The sequence below is a fragment of the Chelonia mydas genome, chromosome 4 (assembly GCF_015237465.2).
Source record: "Chelonia mydas isolate rCheMyd1 chromosome 4, rCheMyd1.pri.v2, whole genome shotgun sequence".
NCBI classification, from domain to species: Eukaryota; Metazoa; Chordata; order Testudines; family Cheloniidae; genus Chelonia; species Chelonia mydas.
The window spans coordinates 20497367-20522548 of record NC_057852.1 but is presented as its reverse complement, the minus strand read 5'-3'; the positions used below and the strand labels follow the sequence as shown (position 1 = coordinate 20522548).

At 40.4% G+C, this 25182-nt stretch overlaps 1 protein-coding gene across 17 annotated transcripts in view; it reads left to right on the top strand.

Moving 5' to 3' along the window:
- The window catches only part of MAPK10 (mitogen-activated protein kinase 10), a 318269-nt gene that overhangs the window by 272532 nt on the left and 20555 nt on the right, over positions 1-25182 (top strand). For 9 of the 17 annotated variants that reach the window (XM_043545070.1, XM_043545072.1, XM_037896813.2 and 6 more), the window contains 4 exons: positions 448-572; positions 14721-14753; positions 21131-21194; positions 22776-22853. In XM_043545070.1, coding sequence (XP_043401005.1) covers positions 448-572; positions 14721-14753; positions 21131-21194; positions 22776-22853 — 300 coding nt within the window. The remainder of the gene's footprint in view (positions 1-447; positions 573-14720; positions 14754-21130; positions 21195-22775; positions 22854-25182) is intronic. The other 8 variants (XM_043545075.1, XM_043545081.1, XM_037896810.2 and 5 more) reach the window with 1 other exon arrangement.

Below are 25182 nucleotides of genomic sequence, written 5' to 3'. Positions count from 1 at the left end.
TTATTTTAAAATATTTTAAAAATATAATTAGCTTAAATTTTAAAATGAAAAGTCCTTTTGAACTGGAAAACCAGAATGTTTTGTGCCCATGGAGAAACAAAATATTTTGCCAATTTCAAAGCTTTTTCTCCAAAATTATTCTGAGTTGAAATTTGATCAAAACCAACTCTGTCCCACAAAAAAATTGTTTTGATTAATCAGCATTTTTGGACCCATTTTGAGGGCATACATGAGACTTATGTAACGTGCAAGTCTTGTGCTGGCTCTTTATTCATCCTCTGCGTATATTTGGATCTCTTGCTGTATTGAGGAGTGGCAGAATTTCATCCAAATGAAGAATAATTGGAGGGAACAAATTGCCCTACTTATTTTTTTACAAAAGTTAACCAATACCTGCATGTAGTAATTTTGTACTGACATTGTGTTCCTCTGGTTTCATTGCTCTAGCCAGCCAAGCCAGGGACCTTTTGTCAAAGATGTTGGTGATTGACCCAGCCAAGCGGATATCAGTGGATGAAGCCTTACAGCATCCATACATTAATGTGTGGTATGACCCTGCAGAAGTGGAGGCGGTAAGTGAAGCATGGACATTTAATTTGCTTTCACCTCAGTACTGTAAAATGCAGCCATAATATTTCTTTCAGCCCTACCAATCATGCCCTGAAAAAAACAAGCAAGACTTTTCAAGTTTACATTATACCTTACTAGTAAACATATACCATATGGTGGAGACAGGCAGAACTAAACAGGAAGCAAAACTAAGCTCCCAACTCAGGAAAGCTCTTAAACCCTTGCTTGGGTCCCATTGAAGTCAGTGGGATTTGAAGGATGTTTTAAGTTAAATGGTTATTTAAGTGCTTTCCTGATTTGGGGCCAAAGTTCACTATTACCTAGTGCAGGGATCAGCAACCTTTGGCACGCGGCCAATCAGGGAAATCCTCTGGTGGGCCGGGACTGTTTGTTTACCTGCAGCGTCTGCAGGTTTGGCCGATCGCAGCTCCCTCTGGCTGCAGTTCGCCATTCCGGCCAATGGGGGCTGCGGTAAGCGGCATGGGCTGAGGGATGTGCTGGCCGCCACTTTCCGCAGCCACCATATTAGTGAACTCAAAATCCTGCTTCTGAAGTCCCCTGCTCTCAATGAATGACAAAGTGATCATAATTCTAGCATATAGCCTGAACACTACATTTATCTTGTTTCTTTCCCCTAGGGAATACCTCCTTCCCTTCCTCATTCTCATTCTTCCTGGAAACCTTCTTTTTAACAGTTTACAGAAAAGGGAAGCAACAGTAAACTAGTCCTGGAGAAAGAAAAGGAGTACTTGTGGCACCTTAGAGACCTAACCAATTTATTTGAGCATAAGCTTTCATGAGCTACAGCTCACTTCATCGGATGCATAAAAGTGGAAAATACAGTGAGGATGTTTTTATACACACAGACCATGAAAAAATGGGTGTTTATCACTTCAAAAGGTTTTCTTCCCCCACCCCACTCTCCTGCTGGTAATAGCTTATCTAAAGTGATCACTCTCCTTACAATGTCTGTGTGTATAAAAACATCCTCACTGCATTTTCCACTTTTATGCATCCAATGAAGTGAGCTGTAGCTCACGAAAGCTTATGCTCAAATAAATTTGTTAGTCTCTAAGGTGCCACAGGTACTCCTTTTCTTTTTGCGAATACAGACTAACATGGCTGCTACTCTGAAATCTAGTCCTGGAGAATGTTTATCTACTCTTTGGTAATGCTGGTTTCCCCACTTCTTGACCTTTGAGTCCTCTTCCATTTATTGCAATGTCCCAGATGCACCATTCCTCCTGCCAGCCCAACTGAAGAACACATTCTCCCCCAGGTAATTTGTCTGGACATACTATTACGTGCAAAATCAAGATGTGAGTTTTTAATTATCATCTTAGCAACATTATTTCCATTGGAAATAGTACAGTGTGGCTATAATAACACATGGCGCTTCTGAGCATTTCTCATGACAGGACATTATTTAGCTATGTCACTAGTTAGCTTCATTTGAAAAAAATCTGTGATGATATGATAAATGTAGGGCCCAATCCTACAAGGTAATGACCACTATCTATGTAGTAACTAAGGAAGTTAAGGGAACTTAGCACCTTGCAAAGCCAAGTCTAAAGGCATTATTACAGAAGTGTTCCAAATGAAACATCTTACTGTACATGCTGAAATTAGTGTACTTTGAAAAAATATATATATACACTCTATATTTGAGTTACATTTGCTTTTGCACCATCTATTCCTTATACCCCAAACAAATTAGTTGAATATATCCTTTAATTTCTATTGGCTTTTTTGCTTACTTTTTAAAAGTATTTTAATCTGAAAATTAAAATATTTGACATGCTGCCAAATTTATTTTACAAACATGCGCATATTTCACTTCCAGATGCCTGTTCTACGTATCCAGACGACCCCTTCCTTGGTCGTCTTTATTGAATTACATCCCCATTTCTGAATTTAATTCACAATGGCTTCAGTGCTTTTTGGAACTCCCATAGACTTGCTTGCACTCTCTTGTTCTCTGTCTTCATATCTACTCTCTCCTTGCTCGTTCACGCCATTCTTTCAGTCTTGGCATTCCTCTCTGTCCAACCCTGTACAATTCAAGGTCACTGATTGATGGTGTACTGCTTCCTCTAACTGTAGAAGAGATAGAGGTCCTTTTCATAAACTTCCAAGTTGCCACATCTCTTCCTCTCTCTCCTGAACTTCACCTTAGCCTATGTTTTGTGCTAAACCCTGCTCATCTTATTCTGTTTCATTCTCATATGCCTCCTTTACACCTCACTGTGACAATTCTACCCTTCTTTCTGAACAATCTCCCATCATTGCTGACTCCAGGCCTGCTCCACCAGCCGCAGCTGTGGTGGGATCAGTAATGTGACAAAATGGCAATGACTGACAGATCTTCTTACCACTGTGTCATCTAATCCTTCTCATCTAATTTCCTGATGTACTGATAGAAATGCCAGTAGCCATCAGAGACATTTTCACACTAGTTGTCCACACCATTACCATAAGTGGGATTTTTTTTTTTTAGAAGAAAGACTTGTATAGATAAAGATGTAAATTACAGTTTTGGCTTTTATTGCTCTGGTCCATTTTATTTCTCATTTTGACTTCTTGCCTGTATGAGAGTCACTGTATCCAGTATTGTAAAACTTAATCCACTTATTTTATCTTTTGAGAAATTGCTTCGGAACGATGTTATATAACAATGAATTGAATTATAATTAGAAATGTTTAAATGCACAAGGGAACTTTTTATATCCTCGGCTTTGGTTGTGCTTTGTCAGTCAGAAATATGGATAAGGAAATTGTTGTGCTTCATGATTCTCTAAAGGCTTGGAAGATAATTATGGATAAGCACCTGGAATGCTTAGGGGCTTGTGTAAACCTTTTTTGCTCAGGAAATAAGGTTGAAAATTTCAGAGGGCAATGCTGACTTTGGAGATTTCCAGTATTTTCTGGTTTTGATTGAGCTAGGAATGCTACAAGAGTGGCTTTTTTCACAGCGTTGCTACTTTTGCTTCTGCTTTTGGATGAAATCAGCGAACACGTAATCATTTTATGCTGTGACATGTAGCTGTGAAGTATATGAAAGTATAAAAAGCCCCACTATTGTTTACTAAGCAAAAGATTTGTACTGTTTTCCCAGATCTTTGTGATTAATACATGTACTAGAGGTGGTTAACAACTGGAATCCTGGATCCGAACTGTCTCTGTACTTTGGGAAAGTTTGCACTAAAATCTACATCCACAAGGAAAGCTTTATCTTTTTATAGCCTGTACAGAGCTGAGCCTAGGACAGGGGAGAGAGGAAAGTGCCCTGAAATCCAGTATGCAAAGTCAGAACAATAATGTTGTAGCACTTATGGATGGAACAAGCTTTTCTGGTTGATTTTCATCATGTCCAACAAGGACACAGTGGCAACCATTTGGCAACCATTAAGGGTCTGATCCGGTGCCTATTGAAGAAAAAGAAGAGATTCTGGTGAATTTAGCAAGCAACGGATCACTTTTTATCCTTCTCATGTCCAAAATTATTAATTAAAATAAGAAAGCTTTTCAAAGGGGATATCCTTTGAATGGAGGCCCCATGCAGTTTACAGCACAGGGGAACTGTCTCACATTTCAAGTTGTACTGTATTGTTACAGTATGTATCTGTGGGCACCTGATTCTCTACTGCCCTTCACCTTGTGTCACCAGTTATACCTGTGCAAAGTGGAAGAAGAAGAGCTCTGTGGAGCTTGAAAGCGTGTCTCTTTCACCAACAGAAGTTGATCCAGTAAAAGATATTACCTGGCCCACCTTGTCTCTCTCATATCCTGGGACCAACATGGCTACAACAACACTGCAAACAAAGTGGGTATGAAATTCTACCAGATCAGTTTCTCTGCTCCCTTCCACTGGTGGAAGCATTTCAGGCCCATTTTGCACTCAACAAATGTGTACATGTCTACATAAGGTGCGAGGAAATGGAGAATCAGGCCCACACTATTATTATTGAAAGGTCAGATTCTGCCACCCTGACTTGTGCTGAGTAATTCCATGTTCCAGAAATTCCCCCATTGATTTTAGTGGAATAAGGTGCAGTTCAACGTGAGTAAATCTGGAAGAACCTGACCCAAAGTGAACATAGCGTTGCGTCTTTGCAGCACTTCACGTGACAGAGGGATCGCCTGGAGAAGGAGCAATGCGTTGGCTAGTGATAGTTCAAATTTAAAGCAATCAGTTTTTTTGACCCAGTTATTTGTTCTAATTTGTTGTCTGTGTCTGAATTGCATCTTTTTAGAATGTCTCTTTTCTGTTCACACTTCTAGCTCTTTGCCCAGCTGACTTGTAGTTAACAAACCTGCTGAACATCAATTTCCTCAGCTGTTATCTCCATCTGTCCTGCCACAAGGATTTCTTCTTTAAGACATGCTATGTCTTGTTCTTCCAACATGCGCAGCACACTATAGAATTGTGTCTCAGCACCTGGGCAGTGAATCATTAGTGAGCTGATTTGATACCATTTTTCTATCATTCAGAGACCCCATTCAGTTCATAGCAGATATGAAAGGAAGGAAGATTACATGTTAGCATAAATAGCGGAAAATGGATTGAATGAATATTTATTGTATTTTGTACAGGTCATGTGTGTCTAAGTATTGAAAGGGCCTGACTACTTCTAGGGTGCCTTAATTTACAGATCTCATTTCTAGGAGGAAAATTAAACCAATGACTCTTGATTTTACTATTGACCGTTTATTAAACCTTAAATTTCCATCTGTTCCTGCTGACACACCTTCAGGTGGCTAATTGTGAGTCATTGAGTAATTACTTTCCAGAGAGAATTTATCTCAGTTGGATTTTGCTTGCTTCATCCGTTAGAAAGCTGACTGAATTGCATCTACACTGAGGAGGGGGTATCTGCATGAGGAGGGGTTGTACAGCAGCATGCACTTTAGCAATCTGTTCTTTCTATCATTTTCCTATATGCCTTGCAGAAGAGTGTATTGAATCCAGTAGATCAACCCTCAGTTTGACTTTGACTTCGACTTCCAGTAGTTTGGCATGGTTTTAAGACATGAATTGTTGCTTAAATAAAAAAAAGTTTCACTTTTGCCTGAACATCAATCCAATTTCTAACTTTCTGCTCTTGGCTAAAAAGCGGGTGTCAGAATGGCTTTTGGTTCATTTACAAGGAAGATACCAGCACATGATAACTTTGGCAATACACTTTTTTTTTCCTGCTTAAAGTCTGCAAAGACTTATTTCCTCTTGGTTGAAGCTATAGCAGAATCTTCGATAGTCATTGCTAACCTGTCAACAGCCTTAGATGTTGATTATGCAAATCTCTTGGAATATCTTAGCTGTCTTGTTGGAGAATCTTCTGCAGTTTTAACGTAGTGCAGAGACTGAGTGTGCTATAAATTACTACTTTGTGCAAGTTAGTTTCTACTTTGACACGTTCTATGGCCTCCCTGAAGGGTCTTTGTTGTGCTAACTGTATTGCTCTGTTGTAATGCTGCCTCTTGTAATTTTTCACCATTGTGATACAAGATAATGTACCAGGGTTAAAGCAGTGACATTATACACTTTGTCCCTCTCTGACCTGTTTGCCCTGTATTTTAGTTTCTGGTGGAGGTTGGGATGTGAATAACTAAACATTTTTCAACATCGCATTTGAATATACATGATGAAGTGGATATGGAAATTGTTAGATCTTGTAAGCCCAGTGGTCTTGGGTCTAGCTAATACTAGTATGACAGACTTCCAAAGAAAATATACATTTGCTAGGAAGTGCCATGGTGATTCGTTAGACAGTCTTGCCCCTGAGTCAGTCTACACTGAACCAAAGCTGTAGAAGTGGTGCTGACTACTTCTGGTCATTAAACTTCCTTGGCCAGTTTTTGCAAGAATAGAGATATAAATTCCAGTGCCCTGAACAAATTGGAAGTTGATAATTCCAGTCTGTGTACCTAAAATCCCCCCTCCAATTTTAATTGGACAAAGCTGTCTTCACTTTCTTCCTAAACTATAGTGTTAGTAAAAAGAAAAGGAGTACTTGTGGCACCTTAGAGACTAACCAATTTATTTGAGCATAAGCTTTCATGAGCTACAGCTCACTTCATCGGATGCTGTAGCTCACGAAAGCTCATGCTCAAATAAATTGGTTAGTCTCTAAGGTGCCACAAGTACTCCTTTTCTTTTTGCGAATACAGACTAACACGGCTGCTACTCTGAAACCTATAGTGTTAGTGTTACTGTGTGCTATGGAACAACTGGTGTGTGTCAGACAACTGGTGCATTTCAATAGGGATTCTTTTTCAACAGCAATGGGTCCAAAACAAAACTCTGGCTCTAAACCTCCTGAACTTTGGAGGGTGAGGCTGGAATCCAAATCCTCATCTGTATCTAAATTTTGCAGCCTATCCTTGTCTAGAATGAACAGTAACAAAAACTTAGATCCAAAACAGTAGAAATGTGTGTGTTGAAATCCAGATACAGAAGCTATAAGTCTTATCCCTTTTCTACTATTGTCACAGTTTGTAAAGCTTGTGATAAACATGCCTTATGTGAAAGGTTCTGTGTCAATGTAAGCCTATCATTCACCTTTTCACTGAATGGATTTAAATTCTCCCCTTTTGCATTTAAAGAACAAGCTTCACCAAGTTCTTGATTTTTGTCACTGCATATCTTAACTGTGCTGAGAGTCTGTTTCTGTCAAAGAAGGGAAGAAAGCAAATGAAACATATTACTGTCTAGAACAATTTATTCAAGAAATTTAGATGTTTCTAAATCTCCATGTTTCTTTGTGAATTATTCATGAGCAGGTTTAGAATTTGTGTTCATTGTTGGAATTATTTGACAAATGATTTATGCAGACGTATATCAGCCTGAGGATTGCTTGTGAACTATTTGAGAGTGTGTTATACTTAAGTCCCTGTTTTTGTTGTGTGATCATATGGTATTGTTTCTGTTCCTTGGCTGAAAGATTCCCAGTCCTGCAAAAGAGATTGCTTGCATTGGTAGGCATGATGCTTTCTCTTTCTGTAAACAGACTTGCAAACAAAAATTCACTTCCATAAATGCTTCTGGAAAGTGATTTAAGGAGGCTGAGAATACAGAGAAATGAAGTCCCAGTTTTCTTCAAATGAATATATTTTGCAGCATTTGTCAAACTCTTATGCTGAATATCCTTGAGGTGTAATCCCTGAGGTACTCTAATGATTTGGAAATTTGACTATTCTAACTCTTTGCTCCTTTAATTATCTAATATACTAATTCATAGATTTTTGCTTTTTCAAAATTCTGCTGCACTGCCATTTACCTTTCAAAACTATTCCAAAACACTCTTATTTTTTCATTCTATTCTACTGTTTTTGTATTTAGATTTAGCATTGATTTTTTTTTTAATGATTTGACTTGTAAAGAAATTAAGGGTTTAGGATATTCCTGAAGCAATAATTTTGTGATTGTACTTAGTCCATTATGAGCTTATGTTGAAGTATAGCCACAGTAGGGCATTTGCCTGTTGAATATGACTAGAACAAACTGAACTGTTCACTGAGAACAATTTAATGGATTTGGCCTTTTTTTCCCTGTTCGTGAATTGTCCATGGAATAATCATGAGTGTTATGAGTTTTGCTTAGTATTTTCAATTGTTTGATGAATGAATTTTACAGGTATTGGGGCCTGTGGATTTTTTGTACAACTGTTCTTAGAGCATTTGATCATCAAAATTCAGTCTGTGTGATTGTTGCCTGGTTCAAAATTCAGATCTCTCGCATGGTTAGGTCCTTGTTTCCTAGGAGACTAAATGTTTATGAACAAGAATTTAAGAAAAAAGCCTGGCCTTCTGGGCCTGCAGAAAAGGCTGGCATGTTTATAGTCAAAGGGCCAGATTCAGGTACCCCTAATCAGATTAAATAATACCTTATTCAAGGTGAACAATAAGGTGTCAGAATTTATTTATCAGGTAGAGGATCGGGAGCACTATAAGGAAGCTTAACACATATTAGGGCACTTTAAATCTTTTCCTGTCTTCTTTTCCACAGGAAAGAACATTATATTTGACTATGTATATGGCTCCCAGATTTTAAATAATAGCTGGGTTCCTTCCTGACAAAGCTGTAAATCAGATTTATTAGCTGTCTAGCATACTTTTCATTCAGTTTTCTCCCATCAGAGCCACACCAAGTAATATCTGTGCCTGTTACTATGCATCCTCCCTTCTTCCTCCTTGTCTGGCACGAACGCTTGCTGGACATCCGTTTTTCTTCATTAACTGGTGGCTCTAGTTAGTAGACTCTTATTCTTTTCAGTGAACCAGTCACTAGAGTGGGACAAAAGCATGGAGGGAGACACAAAGGGGATCGTAGCAGGTGTGTGTTACTGCCCCCTGTTAGATTATTACTAGTGTAGTAAAATGGTCAACTGGCCCTGATGGAAACTGCAACTGGCCCCTTTTCTGGGGTGCCAGGTTGGAGGAGGGTCCTTCCATCATCCTCTCCCACAGCATCTTGTGGTCCCACTCAGGACCCCACAATCTATTCCTGAATACGGAATTCTGGCTTTGGCGCTTTGTGAGCGGCTAACCTCAGCTAAACAATACAAATGGCCCATTCTCCTTTTCTTCTCCACCACTCAGCTATTAAGTGACAAAGATGTGAAATGGAGACAAGCAAAATTAAATAAATTGCAGTAGCTGTTGGGTACAGAGGGACAAATTAGCAATAGGACCCTGTTAATGGAGATGGCCATGAAAGGACTAAAGATGTCAGGATTTGGTGTAGAGTCAATAGTTAGCATTGCTATACTTGTACCCAGCTCTCTCTCTCTCTGTGTGTGTGTGTGTTCGTGGAACAGTTGTCCATCATCTTAGACAGCAGAGTTAAATAGTTAGACCTGCTGGGCTCAAACCCAGCCAGTAATTTGGGTTAGGGCAAGTTATGCTGTGTTTTTATGTGATATATGAGGGGAAAGTGATCCCAAATAACTGTCCCATACAGTTGTGTATCTGATGTTTTCGGTAGTACAGAAGGTAGTACAGCTCTTTTTTACCTCCCCCTTGGATGTGGGCTACCTGCTGCAAAGAAAGGGAATGATGGCCAGCTGAACAGGGGAAAGCATTCTGCCCCATCCTCAGGAATGGTGCAAAGGTCACACTTTGGGATGGGGGGGATTTCTGTGTCACAATGAGGCACAGTCCTTCCTGGACTTTCTTGTAAGACTTTGCAGCTTGACCTGTCCTCCAGTGAGGGCCTGAATGGTATAATGTAGCCCTCTCTCAGGCGAGGCAGGCAATGTGTGAGCCAGAGGGAACCTGGCAACAGAGGATAAAGTGAGTGATAGGTTATACAAGATATAAGAATAGCTTTCACTGAATCATTATTGTGGAGGATTGAGAATGCTGCAGAGAGATTCACCGAGGGCCTGATTCTGCTACCCATATTCACAGCAGGATTGCTTGTGGAGTGAGGTACTTCTCAGCATAAAAGTAGCAGGATCTGGTCCATATCTGTCTCAGGGAAAGCCTGAATCTCCGACTGCAGAAGTGTTCAACAAAATTCATTATTGACCCTGCACAGCCTGAAATAGGAATACTTTGCAGAATACCAGCATCTGTAAAACCTTTAGGTATTCATTTTATTCCCATGAGCAAACCCTTTCTTGTCAGGAGCTAATCTCTCTCCTTTTGTCAATCCACTGTCTGCTCTCCAGTGCTGTACGTAGGGAAGATGAAGAACTGCAACAGCATGGCTCTTCAGAGCTCTTCACAGCCTCCCTCTCTTCCCCCCTCAGACACCCCCTGCCCCCCAAAAAACTATAGAAAATAGGCAGAACTTGAAGCCAACTGAAATTCTTAGAAAATGCTGTCTTTCCAGAACTTCTCAAGTGCGTTGATGATGGAGTTTTTAAATTTCCCTACTAGCATTTATGATCTTGGCATGTGTCATGTTAGCTCAGGTCAGTGAATTGATTCCTGTTTTTTAGCTCTTGATAAGCTTTCTTTGTTTAAAGTGAGGATTGAGGTAACTCTAGTAGTCTGCCTGATCAGGAGAAGAGTTGTTTTTAAAGTGCTGTATGTCACTTGACATAACCGATTGTGACAGCTGTAATCCAGTGTGACATGCCCCAGTGGGGTGCCTCTCCTGGAGAAAATTGAAGGAACCCCCCTGAAATTGCTTTAGCTTATTCACGGTCAGACAATGAGTAAGACAGCTTCATGTCTGGAGTAAAAGCAGAGGATTTTGTCAAAGTTTAACCTAGAGATAATGACTCTGTGCGTCTCTCCCAGATTTACAGCATTATGAATGTGTAAGGAAGAGGTATGCGTGATCTGTCTAGTCAAATATCTAGAATATTGAGCCTGCTATCATCGCTTTTTGTAAGTCTGTTAAAAGTTTATGGTCTTTTACACAATATATGGGGGCCAATAAAATTCTGATCTCATTCTAACGGCAAAGACTATAATGGGAATGGGAGATTGTAGAAATGCAACTACCTTCTCCTTCTGACAGGCTTAATATGCTTAGCATCTTGTAGTCTTCCTTGAATGCAAAGCCATGACCTCTTGCTAACTAGAGGGAAATATATATTATTACTTGCAAGAAGTGCTGTTCACTTACAGTGAAGGTCGCAGAGCAGTTTGGCTCTCCCATGGAACTCTATGCAGAAAGCCAACCAAAAATGCCAACCAGACTTCTCAACCTTCAATAGCTCTGTAGCAAAATTGTTTTGCTGATGTTTAGAAACAGGTTTAACACAGTTTCTGAGCCATAGATTTTGTGGAATGTCTGTGTGGGTGGGCTGGATCTTGGTTTCTAAAGTCATTCCAGATAGACTCTTAGTTCTAACTTATTAACACTTTTGGATCCTGGTTCCGACTCCATCAAAATGGTTACAGTACTTCTGTGGGTAGCGTCACAGAATCAGCCAAAGCGAACTGTTCCTAGCTGTTCTGAAACTGATTTGAATCACTCTATCCTTTATTAGAGTCATTTATATTCACAACCAATCTTTGATTAAAATAAGCATTTCCCCCTCCCCCAGATAATCTGTGTGTGCGTGTGTGTGCACATGTGCATGTGAATGTGTGTAGAAAACAGGAATTTAGGAATTACCATACTAGATTAGACTCATGCTCCACCTAGTCCAACATTCTGTCTCTTACAGTGTCCAGCACTGAAAGCTCCAGAGGAAGGAGCAAGAAACCCTCACAATAGGCAGATGTGGGGGTAATCTGCCCTCCCCCCATGAAGGTGTCACCCGAATCCCTAATGGTTTAGAAATTGGTTTAACATGCAGGCACAAACACATTCAAAATCAAAATTCCCTTAAACTGAATCAAGTTTTGTCTGTGCTCCAGTGATAGGATCAAAACAACATAGGTCTTTCCCATCTCCTGAACATAAAGGTAAAATGCATTGATGCGGACACTGGTAATATTTCAACTGTTTTTTTAACTGAACACCTAAATCCCCATTTACAGTCTCAGCAATCAACTTTTTTCTGTTCTCTAGGTAAATGGTGGGAGCATTTTTCCTGTAATATTCACAATGTGGACAATTCCTGCCCGTCAAACACTTAATCGTTTGCTTCGTATACTGCCACCTGCCTTCAATAGGTGGCAGTATAGATAAATAGATACTAGGGCAGTTTCCCCAGCAGTAAGGTTGGTGTAATATTGATGTATGTTTTACAGCAAATGGAGATTAGATCTTCTATTTTAGTGACATGAGGTGGTGTGAACATAAGAACGGCCATACTCGGTCAGACCATCTAGCCCAGTATCCTGTTTTCCTGCCAATGCCAGGTGCCCCAGAGGGAATGAACAGATAATAATCAAATGATCCATCCCCTGTCACCCATTCCCATCTTCTAGCAAACAGAGGCTAGGAACACTTGAGAGCATGGCTTTGCATCTCTGCCCATCCTGGCTAATAGCCATTGGTGGACATATCCTCCTAGCCTATATTAGCATAGGAACTAAGATTACCTTGTGATGACAGACATGAGCTGAACTTTAGTTTGACTACTCAGTCCTTAATGTATCATGCTTCATGAGGAGCCTGAGTGTTGGTAAAAATCTGGACCAGAACCATTGTGAGCCTTCATCTGACTCAATAGATTATTTGGGATTGAAACGGGAGTTTCACTGCCCATGTAAACAGTTCTATCTTCCTTGTGTGTCCTAAATTCCTACTGAAGTTGGGATACGAGGGGGTGTAAGGTCTGCCTGATCAGGCCCCACAATAATACTCTGCACATATATAACCCACTCCTCCAAAAAGCAGTGATAGGCATAAATAAATCTCATGGCATCCCTGTGAGGTAGATAGCATTGCACCTATTTCATGGTTGGGGAAACCAAAGCTCAAAGAGGTAAAGCGAGTTCCTAAGGTTACAGAAAATCCATTGCAGACCCAGAATTAGAATCCAGATCACTTAACTTCCATTTCTTTGCTGTAGCCCCAAGATCATCTTTCCCATGTGTTCAGCGGAATAAGTGTCAGTTTAACTTCTAATTATAAGCATATATCATTATATTACTTTAATATTATGCAAAAAGAAAAGGAGTACTTGTGGCACCTTAGAGACTAACCAATTTATTTGAGCATAAGCTTTCGTGAGCTACAGCTCACTTCATCGGATGCATCCGATGAAGTGAGCTGTAGCTCACAAAAGCTTATGCTCAAATAAATTGGTTAGTCTCTAAGGTGCCACAAGTACTCCTTTTCTTTTTGCGAATACAGACTAACACAGCTGTTACTCTGAAACCTTTAATATTATGGTAGTTAATTTGTCTTCAACATTTGGACTATAACCACCGTGAATAAACAGTATATATTTCTTTCTCAGACTGCTATATTTTTCCTACCAGGTGAAAATATTATTCTCGCCTCTGTTTCATCCACATCTAGGGTATTCTGTTTATTGTACCTTATCATGATAACTCCCAAGTTGCATATTACTTCTCCACTGGCTCATTCTCTCTTTGGCCCACACTTCACTCAAAACATTGTTTTCGTCTGTACAGATATCTTTTGTACGCTATAGGTTTGTCATCCTGTACTTATATTTTCCATGATAAAGCCCCAAATCTGGTGTTCCGTTTTCTGTGTGTTCCCTAGTTTTTATCAGATGCTGTCTGCCTGAGTGTGTTTTAACCTGGTGTGTTTAAATTATTCATGAAGAAGGTATATTTCTGTGTTCTTCAGAGCTGCTGGTTTCATTTGCCATCTGAGTGACTCTGCACACTAGCTTTGACTTTCAAAACACTTCTGCTGGTGTCCTATAATGCAGCTTTGGTTTGGTCTGCCTGATGTCTAGTGGGATTTTATGTATCCTTGGCTTTAGAAGTTGTTTTGAACAGGGGAGGTTAGAGTTAGGTCTCCTGTTCATCAGCATCTGAGTTACGTTCTGCCAAAGAAATGTTCCTGTTTTCCCTCCCTCTGTTCTCTCCCTTTTATAATAATTACAAAAAGCCTTTTTAGCCAAACAAATTGCTGGTAGATTTCTGAGGGATATTGTACTCCTCTGCCCTGTCACCTACAGGGAGGGTTCATCCCAATCCAGGAACACTGGCAGGGTAGCGTCAGGAAAACATGCATTGCCATTGCCCCTGCACGTTTGTTCTGTGGCTAAAGAAGGAAATTCAATTCTCCAGGGGTCTCACTCTAGCACCTTTCACTAGTGATACATTTTAAGACTTTTAAAAAAAATCACAACTTGAAATGTTGCAAAATGAAAAGTTTTTTTTATTTTGCACCCCTTTATGAGAAGCCAAACCATTAAACAGATAGTTTAACCTCACACCATTAATATTTTGAGCCTCCCCTGCCTCCAGTATTCACATAACGATAACTTTATAGTTGCCCAGCACAGAGCTCTATAGCTTCCAAGCCAGATTGCCTGATCCTGTGAACAACTACAGTGCATGGGCTTGTTCCAGTCAATCCCAAGATCTTTACTGTGCTGGGTATTAACTCTCTAGAGACACGGGCGTCATCCCAGTGAGGGCAGAATTTGGCTAAGTAGGAGGAAAGGGCTGTCAGTCTCATTCTTTTTCCCGTACCCTTACCAGCTGTAACTATGACTACATTCAGTTGGATGTGGTAGGGAAGGGAGAGTTCACTAGCATCTGGGTACCTGCTTAAACTTGGTGTTTATTAACTTTCCTTTCATTTTTTTCCATAGTGGAGTGTTTTCTGCTCACCAGACTTAAAAAAGGTATTTATTGGATACAGTTGTCTCCTGTTTGTGTATCTCATCAATTAGGTACATCATGTATAGAAAAAAAGTTGCTTAAATGATGTGAGAAGATAAATGGCTAGGTTTTTTACTCTCTTTTGTAGAAATTGTTATTAAATGCAAGGAAAATTGAATACACCGTTAAACTATTTTAAAATGCATAATTTTTAATAAAATGTAAAACCAAAAACTAAAAGTCAACCAACCAAACCAAACTACTATTCGTTGTATACATGTGCCAACATGTCAACCAACAAAACCAAAAACTTGCACTACCCAAAATAGATTCCATTCTTTGTTGTTGTTGCCACTTTTACATCTTAAAAATCAACCCATTTGGGGGATAAAATGGTTATCCTAAATAAAGCTAGATGCTGCCACCCTTAGGGCTGGTCTGCACTCAGTGTTTGTACCAATTTAACTATATCTGTTTAGAAACTGATACAGTGGAAGTGGTGTAACCCCCTAATGTGGACACAGGGATGCTGGCATAAAGATAGTTATATCACAATGGCTTATTTATAAGGACCTTTATATACGTATAACTGCACACACTGAAGAGTTGCCCCAATTTAACTGGATTGGTTTCTAAACAAATATAGTTAAATTGCTATAAATATTGTGTCTAAATAAGCCCTTCCTGACACTGAATAGTACCTTGGGGCAGATTATGAAAGGCACAAAGGTTCACACTCAGGCACCCATTTCACACTGTGCTAGGGTCCCAGATACTACAGCTGCTCTATCTGTTGCAGTGCTGTGTCAGCACAGGCATTATTAACCTCTATTTTTAGAACTCAGCAATAAAATTTAGCTCAGCGTAAACTTGGCAGTCCAGGGTAACTAATATTCAGCGTGATTATCATTATTCTTATTCTTATTAAGCTACATGATTCTCATTAGCATTAGTGTGAATCACATGAACAGATCCCTGATCATCATGCTAAGCATTGACTTAACTGGGTGTCCTAACTCCCTGTATGCCTTCTGCAAATCTCCCCCTTGCAGTCCCACTGAAATGAAGGAGGCCATTTTTGGAGTAAATGTGTTACTCTACAGGTGGCCACTCTACAATCTGGCCCATAGTTTTCATTCTTAGGGCTAGATCCTGCAAATGGATCTCCCCTGGGCAGAGCCCTGCACCCCTATGTAGCCCAGTTGAATTCACCTGTACGCTGCAGACACTATGCAGATTGTAGAGTAAATGTTCTGCATAATGATCAGGGATTCATCCCATGCTAATGCTAATGGGAATCACAAGCTTAATATCTTATCCTCATGCTGAATATTAGTTATCCCTGCCTGCCAAGTTTCTTCCAAGAGCCAAATTTTATAGCAGAGTTCTAAAATTCTAAAAATAGAGGTTAGTAATGTAACTGCTGATACAGCATTGGAACAGGTGAACCGGCTGGAGTATCTGGAACCCTAGTAGTGTGAAATCTGGAGTTTAGTCACTTATCTTTGACTACCTTGTCAGCTAAATAGACATTTGATATTGGGTTAGATTAGGTTGTGCCTGATCCCCCCAAAATACTTCAATTCCCAGAATATGTTGATCTGTAAAATAAATCTTGCTGCCATTCTTGTAGCCTCTTACATTAACTAAAGCTGCCTGCTTGAGACATCGGGTGGCGTAGATTAGCAGAGACACTAGCCAAAGATATGTTGATTCTGTGAGGAAGTGGGGCAGATAATGTGCTTGAGAACACCCTTCCTTTTTACTCCTTAATTCCATGCATTAAAACAGAGGGCGAGCCCCCTCTGTTCTCCCTCACCTGGGGGAGCAACACTCCTCCTTCTCCTTGGATGGCATGGGAAGAGCTTCCCGGCCTGTTACAATCTATGTTAACTACTGCCTTTGTTCTTTGCAAGCCGTTCCCCAGAGCTCTTCACAAAGGAAGGTAATCATGGGATATTCTCTCCCAATTACTCTTCTCTACTTCTCTCCTGTCTCTCTGACAGAGACACAGTAGTTCTGCTGATGTGATTTAGACTACAGCTCACCCATATGTATCCCCCTGCAACCACCACCCAAAACCTAGAGCAAGCAGCTTAATGAAGCAGACAGCCGCTGTAGCTCTTGTGTGAATTCATAGGCCTCGAGGATTTCCTTGTCTGTCTCGTCTTCCCAAGTGATCTCCACACTTCCTCATTAGAGAATGCATGCTGTAGACCTGGCAAGGTGGCTGAGCAACAGTCTGTCAGGCGTGCTGATCTGGAGGACCCTGGTTCACAGCATTCCCGTTGTCACTGGCGAGGCTAGAATTCTCATTCTTAGGTTGAGTCGTGAGCTTCACAATGCCATGATCAGCAGTAAAGAGATGTCTCCAGCAGGGATTTCAGTGGCTTTGACTGAATCTAGCACAAGCTTCAGGGTGATTAGCTGCTGCAGGCCAGGCTGTAATAAGGGACAGAGATGTGTTTGTGTGGAAAACAAAGGTCATGGCTTTATTAACAATAACATCATTCCATATGGTCAAAAGCTCTTATCTGATCTGCACTAGTGACCTGCCGAGACAGCAGAGCCCCGTTGCAAGTCACAGCCAAAGCTCCCAATGTTCCCCCTTCACCGTGTGGCTTAGGCTCCAACCTGGCCACCTGCTTGAGCCACTGTGGCCTCCTCACAGGTCACAACCAAATCCGCTTAGGTACCTCAGACCTCACCTCAGGTCACAGACAAATCTCCTGAAGTATAGCTTCGGCAGACCTGCATGTAGACCCGGCAATCCTATAAAAGCCTTGCTTAGTATACCATGGAGTAAAGCGCACACTGAATGAGGGAAGGCTTCAAATGTCCATTGAAAAAGGCACTGCTGTTGCATCGTTCACTGTGTATACTGTGTGGCATGCAGCAGATGAGGAAATGACTCTTTTTGTAGAAAAGACTTCCATGGACTCTGTTTCTCCAGCACAAACCCAGTAATAGAAAATATGACTCTCACATTCCTAAATTAGGAGAATTATCTCATGTTACACTGTATGCTTGTGTGTTTTAGACTATTTGAGAAATATATGATTGTGTAAGAAAAAAACATGTCTCATAATGCATGTGCACAAGGTGACAGAGTTACGGTTGCACAGCTCATCTCCCGCCCACAGCCTTGCAGCAAAGGCAGCTGTCACCTGTAGAGAAGCTGTGTGAGTTGCTTAATGATTCTCTCCCTGCCACAGTCACCACTTCAGTGGCCTCCAAGCAGCTAGCTCTCGTTACCTGCCCTGACTAACCAGACCTGGAGATGGAGGTCTTTGTCTGTGACAGAACAACGATACAGGAGTTTCTCTTACCTCTAGCCCTAATCCAAAAACAACTGAAGTTATCTTTCATTGCCTCCAGTGGGCTTTGGATTGGGCCATTGTGCATGAGAGCACCCGTACTTGAATTTTGGTCCCTTCTACTGTATTCACCCACTCCTGCACCTCCACAGAGGTCACTCTGCCGTACTTTCCTTTGACACCCTCAGCCACTTCTGCTGCAAGCAGAGCCTCTGTTGGAATGATGATCCCAAAATCCTTTGACAAAAATTTCACTCTCCAGTTAACCAGATATCATCAACCCAGTGATTGTGTGGTTGGTATTGGATAGTGCTAATAGGAACACAATGGTCGTCTTCCCACGATGCACCTAGAAACTCCTGGAGGTGTTGGTGAAGAAGAAAGCCCATTCTCCCAGCTCATCCTGGGCTCTATATTGATGATCCTAAGAACATTTATAAAGGGGGGCAATGGGGTCAGCAGCAGGTTGGGATTGGACCAAATTCATAGTAGATCATCAGCTGGTCGAGAAGGCTGGTCCTGCTACATGACTTAGAGAAACATGATATTGAGTAGGCTGCAGGAAGGAATTAAAAGAACCTCCCCTGTACCCATGGTCTCTCTTCTAGGCATCTTATTGTGGGAAAATCCAGGCAGCTCAAGGATCCATTGACCCAACCAATTGCAACCCCAGCAGCTGTCCAAGTTGGGACACTGGGCCTCTGACACAGCCAATTGTGGCTCCAGCTGCCATGCTATTCCTGGCTAATTCATCCAACAGACTCATCCAAGGTGTTTGCAGCAAAGCTCTGCTTTCTCAGTGAATGACAAGTGAACATATGTTAGAGAGAGCTTGGGGATGAAAGGGTATCTATTTTACCCACTCCCCATACTGCATTACAGATGCTAGACAGCACGACCTCCTATCTGATGGCATATGATAGTTATTAATCTCGCAGTTCCATACTGTTGGAGTCATTGCACCCTGTGTATCTGGCCTCTTTGATACTGAGAATGGATTTCACATATTGAAGGGGAGACGGGCCTTGAGGCTGAGGAGAGTGATGAAAAGTGCCACAGCAGAAAGGAAGAGAAGACAAAGAAGGTCCCTGAGAAGTTGTCTCTGTTGTGAGGGAGGGTGGCAGGAGAGTTCCATAATAGGGGAGCATTTGGGGCAGGCCGGGTGTTCAGAAGGATTTGGTGGGAGGGGGTGTTTGGGATCAGAAAGGAAGGCAGAAGAGTGTCTCAGCAATTAAAAATGCCTCTCTGAGGTGAAACTACCAGGTGAGAGGAGTGGTGGAGTAAGAGGGATTAGTTGGGCTGGTTGGGTTATAGTAAAAACAGCTTCTACCGTGTGGCAGCAGCCATTTTAAATGTCCCAAATCCAGCCTTTGTTTCTTTAGAAAGGTAAATTTGGCAAAAATGCTGGATGAATGTATAAATCAAATCCAGACAAGATTCATCACATTGATAATTCTCATGGATGTCTTATGATTACTTCCTTTGTTTTTCTAGATCATTGGGGTAGAGCTGGGCAACATTTTTCAGCCAAAATATTTTTTGGCAAAAAAAATGCAGATTTGGTGACACTGAAATATTTTGTGAATTTGTGTTGGTTTTGCCAAATTTGGTTTTTGCGGGAACCCCACAAACTTAAAAAAAAGTCTGACAAATTGAAGCATTTCATTCTGACATGTTTGAAACAAAATGACTTTTTATTTGAAATTTTCTTTCATTTTATTTTTAAAAAATCAATTTTTAAATGGTTGAAATCAAAGCAAAACTTTTTGATTTCTGTCAGCATGAAACATTTATTCAATCTGAAATTAATTTTTATGTGCTGAAAAATTTAAAAAACATTTTCAGGTTGAGCCCAAACCGTAATATATTTTTACTGGTGGGAGAGGGGGAATTGTCAGCAAACCAAACAATCCATTATTCTTACATATCTACACTGGGGTACGGAATGAAGATAGTAGGGAATTCAAATATTCATCATGGACAAATCGTGGGCCCAGATGCATTAGCTGTGCAGAACCAGCAGTGCAGAGCCCATGATCCACTTGGACTCTGCAGCCATGGAAGCTGATACTGGGGATGCAATCTCTGTTGAAAAGGCCAGTAGTACTTACACAGCTGGCTAACTTCTCCCTCCCCAGATTGTTCTGCCTGGGGAGGGAGAGTTACACAAGACGCGGACAATTTTGACAATATAATGACTGGAGATTATGAATTCATGGTTTAATGTGTTGCTTGGAAACTGAATACACTACCAATTTGCAGAATTCTTGTGGGTAACCTCTCTCTTCCTGGGGAAGTGGGTTTGGGCACACAGAGAACAATGAGAAGAAGGAAAAAAAGTGGGACCTTCCTAAATTCATCTTGGTTTGCAGATGAAATCTGCTAACTGGGTTTGAAAAATCTCAGACAACATTTCACATTTTTATCAGACTTTAAATCTTCATGGCATGGCGCAACACTCAGGTCAGGCAGGTGAGTACTATTCATCCCATTTTACAGATGGGAAAATGAGGCAGAGAGGTCAAATGACTTTGTCAAGGCCATCAAGGGAGCCAAGAGTCAAGTTCAAAAGCTCCTGGTTCCCAGTCTCATGCTGTAACTATTAGACCATGCTGCCTTTCAGCAGACCCGAATGCCTCTCAAATCAATCAAAATGTGGAGTCCAAAGGTAAGACAGGTCTGTTGCCACCTGGACCCCTCCCAGTTGATACTTCTCTGCTTTTGGCTGAATTCCTGAAGCCTTGCCTTTAAACACTGTATTCTGGTTAAAACATTCCAGCACAGGAATGCAGATTTTGGCTGATGCTGCAACGTCATTCCTGCCAGTGTTGATTATTTGAATAACATAATTGCAGGGCAGGATGGCATGGCTTTCAGGATACATTCAACTGCAGGGGTACTTACTACAGGTGAGGGATGGAGTGAGCAAAGAAGCAGCCGGGTTCTTTTATATGAGCTGCTGATTTCCAGGAATATTAGCCCTTTAATAATCAAGTATAAAAACATTCAGAAATTCTTACTATGTATTTACTTACTAATATAAAGGAATAGCCTGTTGACCTCTCTTTGTTTCTACTCTACAGCCTCCTCCTCAGATATATGATAAACAGCTGGATGAAAGAGAACATACGATTGAGGAATGGAAAGGTAATCCCATTTTAAAGATATATGGACAAAATCCTGCTCTCAGATGTAGCAGTACAAATCCAGAATAACTTCTTTGAAGTCAGTTTAGCCCTGTGTACTGATACTTTGTTGGTAAATATAGACGAAGCTTCTAGAGTTACACCTGTAGTCTCCAAAGGATTTAAAAACCACACCAATAAGTAGTATATTTGATCTGTGAACAAATTCTGTTTTACAGTAGTTCGTGGCCTGATGATGATAGTTCTATAGGGTGAAATTTCTGCCCTATGCAAGGGACCAGCAATAGGTCTTAAATAGGGTTTAAAGTGGTACATAAAGCCTCATGTTGGTCCCACTGCATACAGGTGAATTTCATCCCAAAGAATGCTCTACAAATTTAACCAACCCTGGGATTCAGTCCATTCACTGCTGAAATACAGCCATCTTGGGTTTGGAGAATCACAGTTGTTTTAACAGTACCCTAACGCTATACAATAATTCAGGGCAGGAAGTGGAAAGGAATGCCATACTCATTTGAAACCACATGGCATTGCTCATCCTGGGCCTGATTTTGTCATCTTTACTTATATTGAGTAGTGCCTTACTGTGTGAATAGATGCATTGATTTCCTGGGGGCTACTTGTGTGACATGAGTAAGGATGACAGAAATAGGCCCTGTACATTATAGTTCTTATTGCTTGATACATCAGGTACTATTTAGCAAAGACCATAGGGCCAGATTTTGATACTCACGGAAGTCAAGGGGACTATTTGTGGAATGAGTTACTATTCAACAGGGGTAAGGTGTCAGAATCTGGCCCAGGATAAACAGCATTAAAGTTACTTGCCAGCCCTAGTTATGAATAATGCAACATCAAAGCAGTTTAGCTATTATACTCTCCTATATATGTCTAAAAAGCACACACACAAAAAGCGAACTTTGATAGATAGAGCGGAAAGACTTACTAAAGCTCAAGTAGGCAAACTGAGATTGTGGAAGGCTGGTAGAATGCTCTTAAACTCTCTTCCTCTCAAGTAGGGGAAAAGAGGGCTGAGTGTGAGAAATAAAAAGAAACAAGCAAAAACAAATGGGAAATGGTTACACAGGCAGCAAGCAGGCATGGAAAAATGTTGGTTTAATGCTTGCATTCTTTTATTACATAATCGTCTGGAAAGGTTTAGTTTCATTCGCAGTTTGTATGTTTTAAAGACTGGCCCATGCAGCCAGTGTTAAATCATTATAATGCATTGCATAAAAGTTTTAAAACTCCCTAGTGTGTTTGTGGCTTAATCTTGGTACACAGAAGAGTCTTAAATTACCTTAATTCAGCACACTGAATTTGCTGTGCTCAAGCCTATTTTGCAGTGCCAGACGTGGAACGTAAGCTCAGTTACAACAGTCCTATTCCTTTCACTGTTACTAAAGTGACAGAGGACATGACAAAACTGCTTGAATGGCTCCAGCAGCAGGAACAAGGATAGGGAGGAATAACTGGTGGGGGAAGAGAAGAGAGAGTGACTGATTTCACAGTTTATAGCATTAAGTTGTTCATGGGCACAAGAACTAGCTACTTTCATAACGGCATCAATTGTCTTTCACAGAATTGATCTACAAGGAAGTAATGAATTCTGAAGAAAAAACTAAAAATGGAGTAGTAAAAGGACAGCCTTCTCCTTCAGGTACTCAACCCCAATGAATAACCTTAACATGTTCTCCACAGCAGCATAGAGAGGCTGCAGTTATACATCTGAAGCTGAAAATGTATTCTGCAATTTAGTGCTTATAATGAGTTGTTCTATTAACTGAACTCCGGAGTCATTTTAATATTTAAAAATAGGCTGCTTAGATTCCATGCAAGTTTTGAGGTTATTTTGGGGATTTCTTCACATTGAACTCACGTTCTCATCTGCACTGGCGTTTCTAAGGACTAAACAAACACAATAGTTGTACAGTGTTGAAATGGAGATGGGGAATGGTTAATATTTTCAGAACCACCAGGAAAAAGAATGTCAGTGATGACACATTACGTTTCTAAATGAGTAAATGAGCAAAACCTATTGAAGTCAATCTATTGGTGCCCATTTACTCTAGCACAGAATTTGGCCCTATGTCCATAAAAGTACACTGCACAAGCATACTATTTGGACCTACTACTGTAATTGATCCTCTCAGAAACTCTGATGATGTTAAAACACTTTATTTGAAATATTGATTGAGATTGGGTAAGCAAATAGACTAGAAGAGCCATATTTTTACATAAGGATCCCTAAACTGCCTCCACAAAATACATATGCTCAAAATGAGCAAAATCCACATGCATGCAAACAAGCATTATTTACCAATGGTGATTGTGTATACACAAACAGGTAACTGTGGAGACATACATTTTTAGACAAACATTAGGCATCTGGATTTAAAATATTTGCATCCCTGTAGGAATGTTTCTATGCATGAAACAACCTTCAATACATTCTAATCATTAATTGCAGTGTTCTCCACTTTGATTTCTTGTGAGTAGATGTTCACCATTCAATATGGAAAAGTCATATTTAAGCAAAAGGTTCTTAATGTGTGATGTGTCCCTGTATGTTTACTGTTTTGCACTGAGCATATTCATGCCATCTTTCATCTTGCCAATGTTCGTGCGAACTAACCCAATGTGACACTATGCGATGCACCATTACTCAGCGATGGAACTCGGGGAAACATGATGAAAGTGTGATAAGTCAATACAGTGCTGACTGGCAATACTAGGGCTCTATTATTGAATCTTGATTTCAGCTACAAGGAAAAAGGTATGAAAGGCAATCCAATGTGTTGCTGAAGAGTAGCTGGTGAAGTACATTACAGGCAGATTTGACGTAGGGAATTATTGTACTGTCACTGAAAAAATAAATCTGAAGGCCTGCCAGGTATTTGAATAAGTCCTTGTAATTTAACATTGCTCGCTAAAGAGCAGTGCTTGATACTGATTTATGTGCAAATAATACTGTAGTTGCTCGTTTTGGGAACTAATTCATAAAGCCAACCGAAGAATTACGTTTGCATAAAAAGAAAATTGAACTTCTTCCCTGTTCCTTTTCCTCTATGCAGAAGGTTTTTGTTGATTTGTTTTATTTACTTAAACACTTTTGAGCATGCAAAATTGCAATTTCTTATGTGTTTTTCTTTCACTGTTCTCCTTTCAATTGCATTTTCATTATCAGTGTCAAATAACGGTAGCAACTTCCTTTAAAATTGAATGTGGGGAGGGGAGCCTGTTTTGTGGAAACACTAACTTCTCAGTTTTTCAGGCCTCTGTTTCTGAAAGATATATTTTTAATTTTATTAAAAATATGAGGACAAACGAATCTGCCAATTTTGAGGATCAGGGTACAGCAGGGTGGAAACATTACCTTTATAAAAAAAAACTTTTAAAATTTTATTAGTTAGCAAATCAAATACCAAAATGTGCTAAGGCTAGAAAGACATTTGCCCAAGAAAACAGCCCTCATAAAGTAGTTGAGCTTTTGAGCATCCTGGTGAAAATTGGATTTGATTAGGCAGATTGAAGAGGATTTGAAAAAACACCTTTGATGCATATTCAGTAATTGGGGTCTGATTATTTGCACTTCTTACCACAGTTCTGAGTAAAGGAAGGCTGCACTGTGTGGGCCAGGTTCTCAGCTAATGTAAGTCAGCTTAGTTCCTTTTAATATAACAGAGCTGTGCCGATTTACATTGGCTGAGGATTTTGCCCTGCCTAGTCATCCAGTTCATTTAGGCAGTGATTTATGGAGGAGAGCAGCCTCAACACACTGTGTAGGTGTTAAGATATGAACAGAATGGGGCAGATTTCCTTAGCAAGTGCTGTCTACCAAAGTGTGCATTGTGGGTGGAATCCAGCACTGTGCAGAGGGCCAATACAAGGTTTATGCACCACTGAAGTTCTACTTTGAGGTCTTGGTAAGATAGCCCCGTTGAGGTTGGTAGATTTCCCTCAAGGGCACTTCTGTTTTCGTGTTCGTA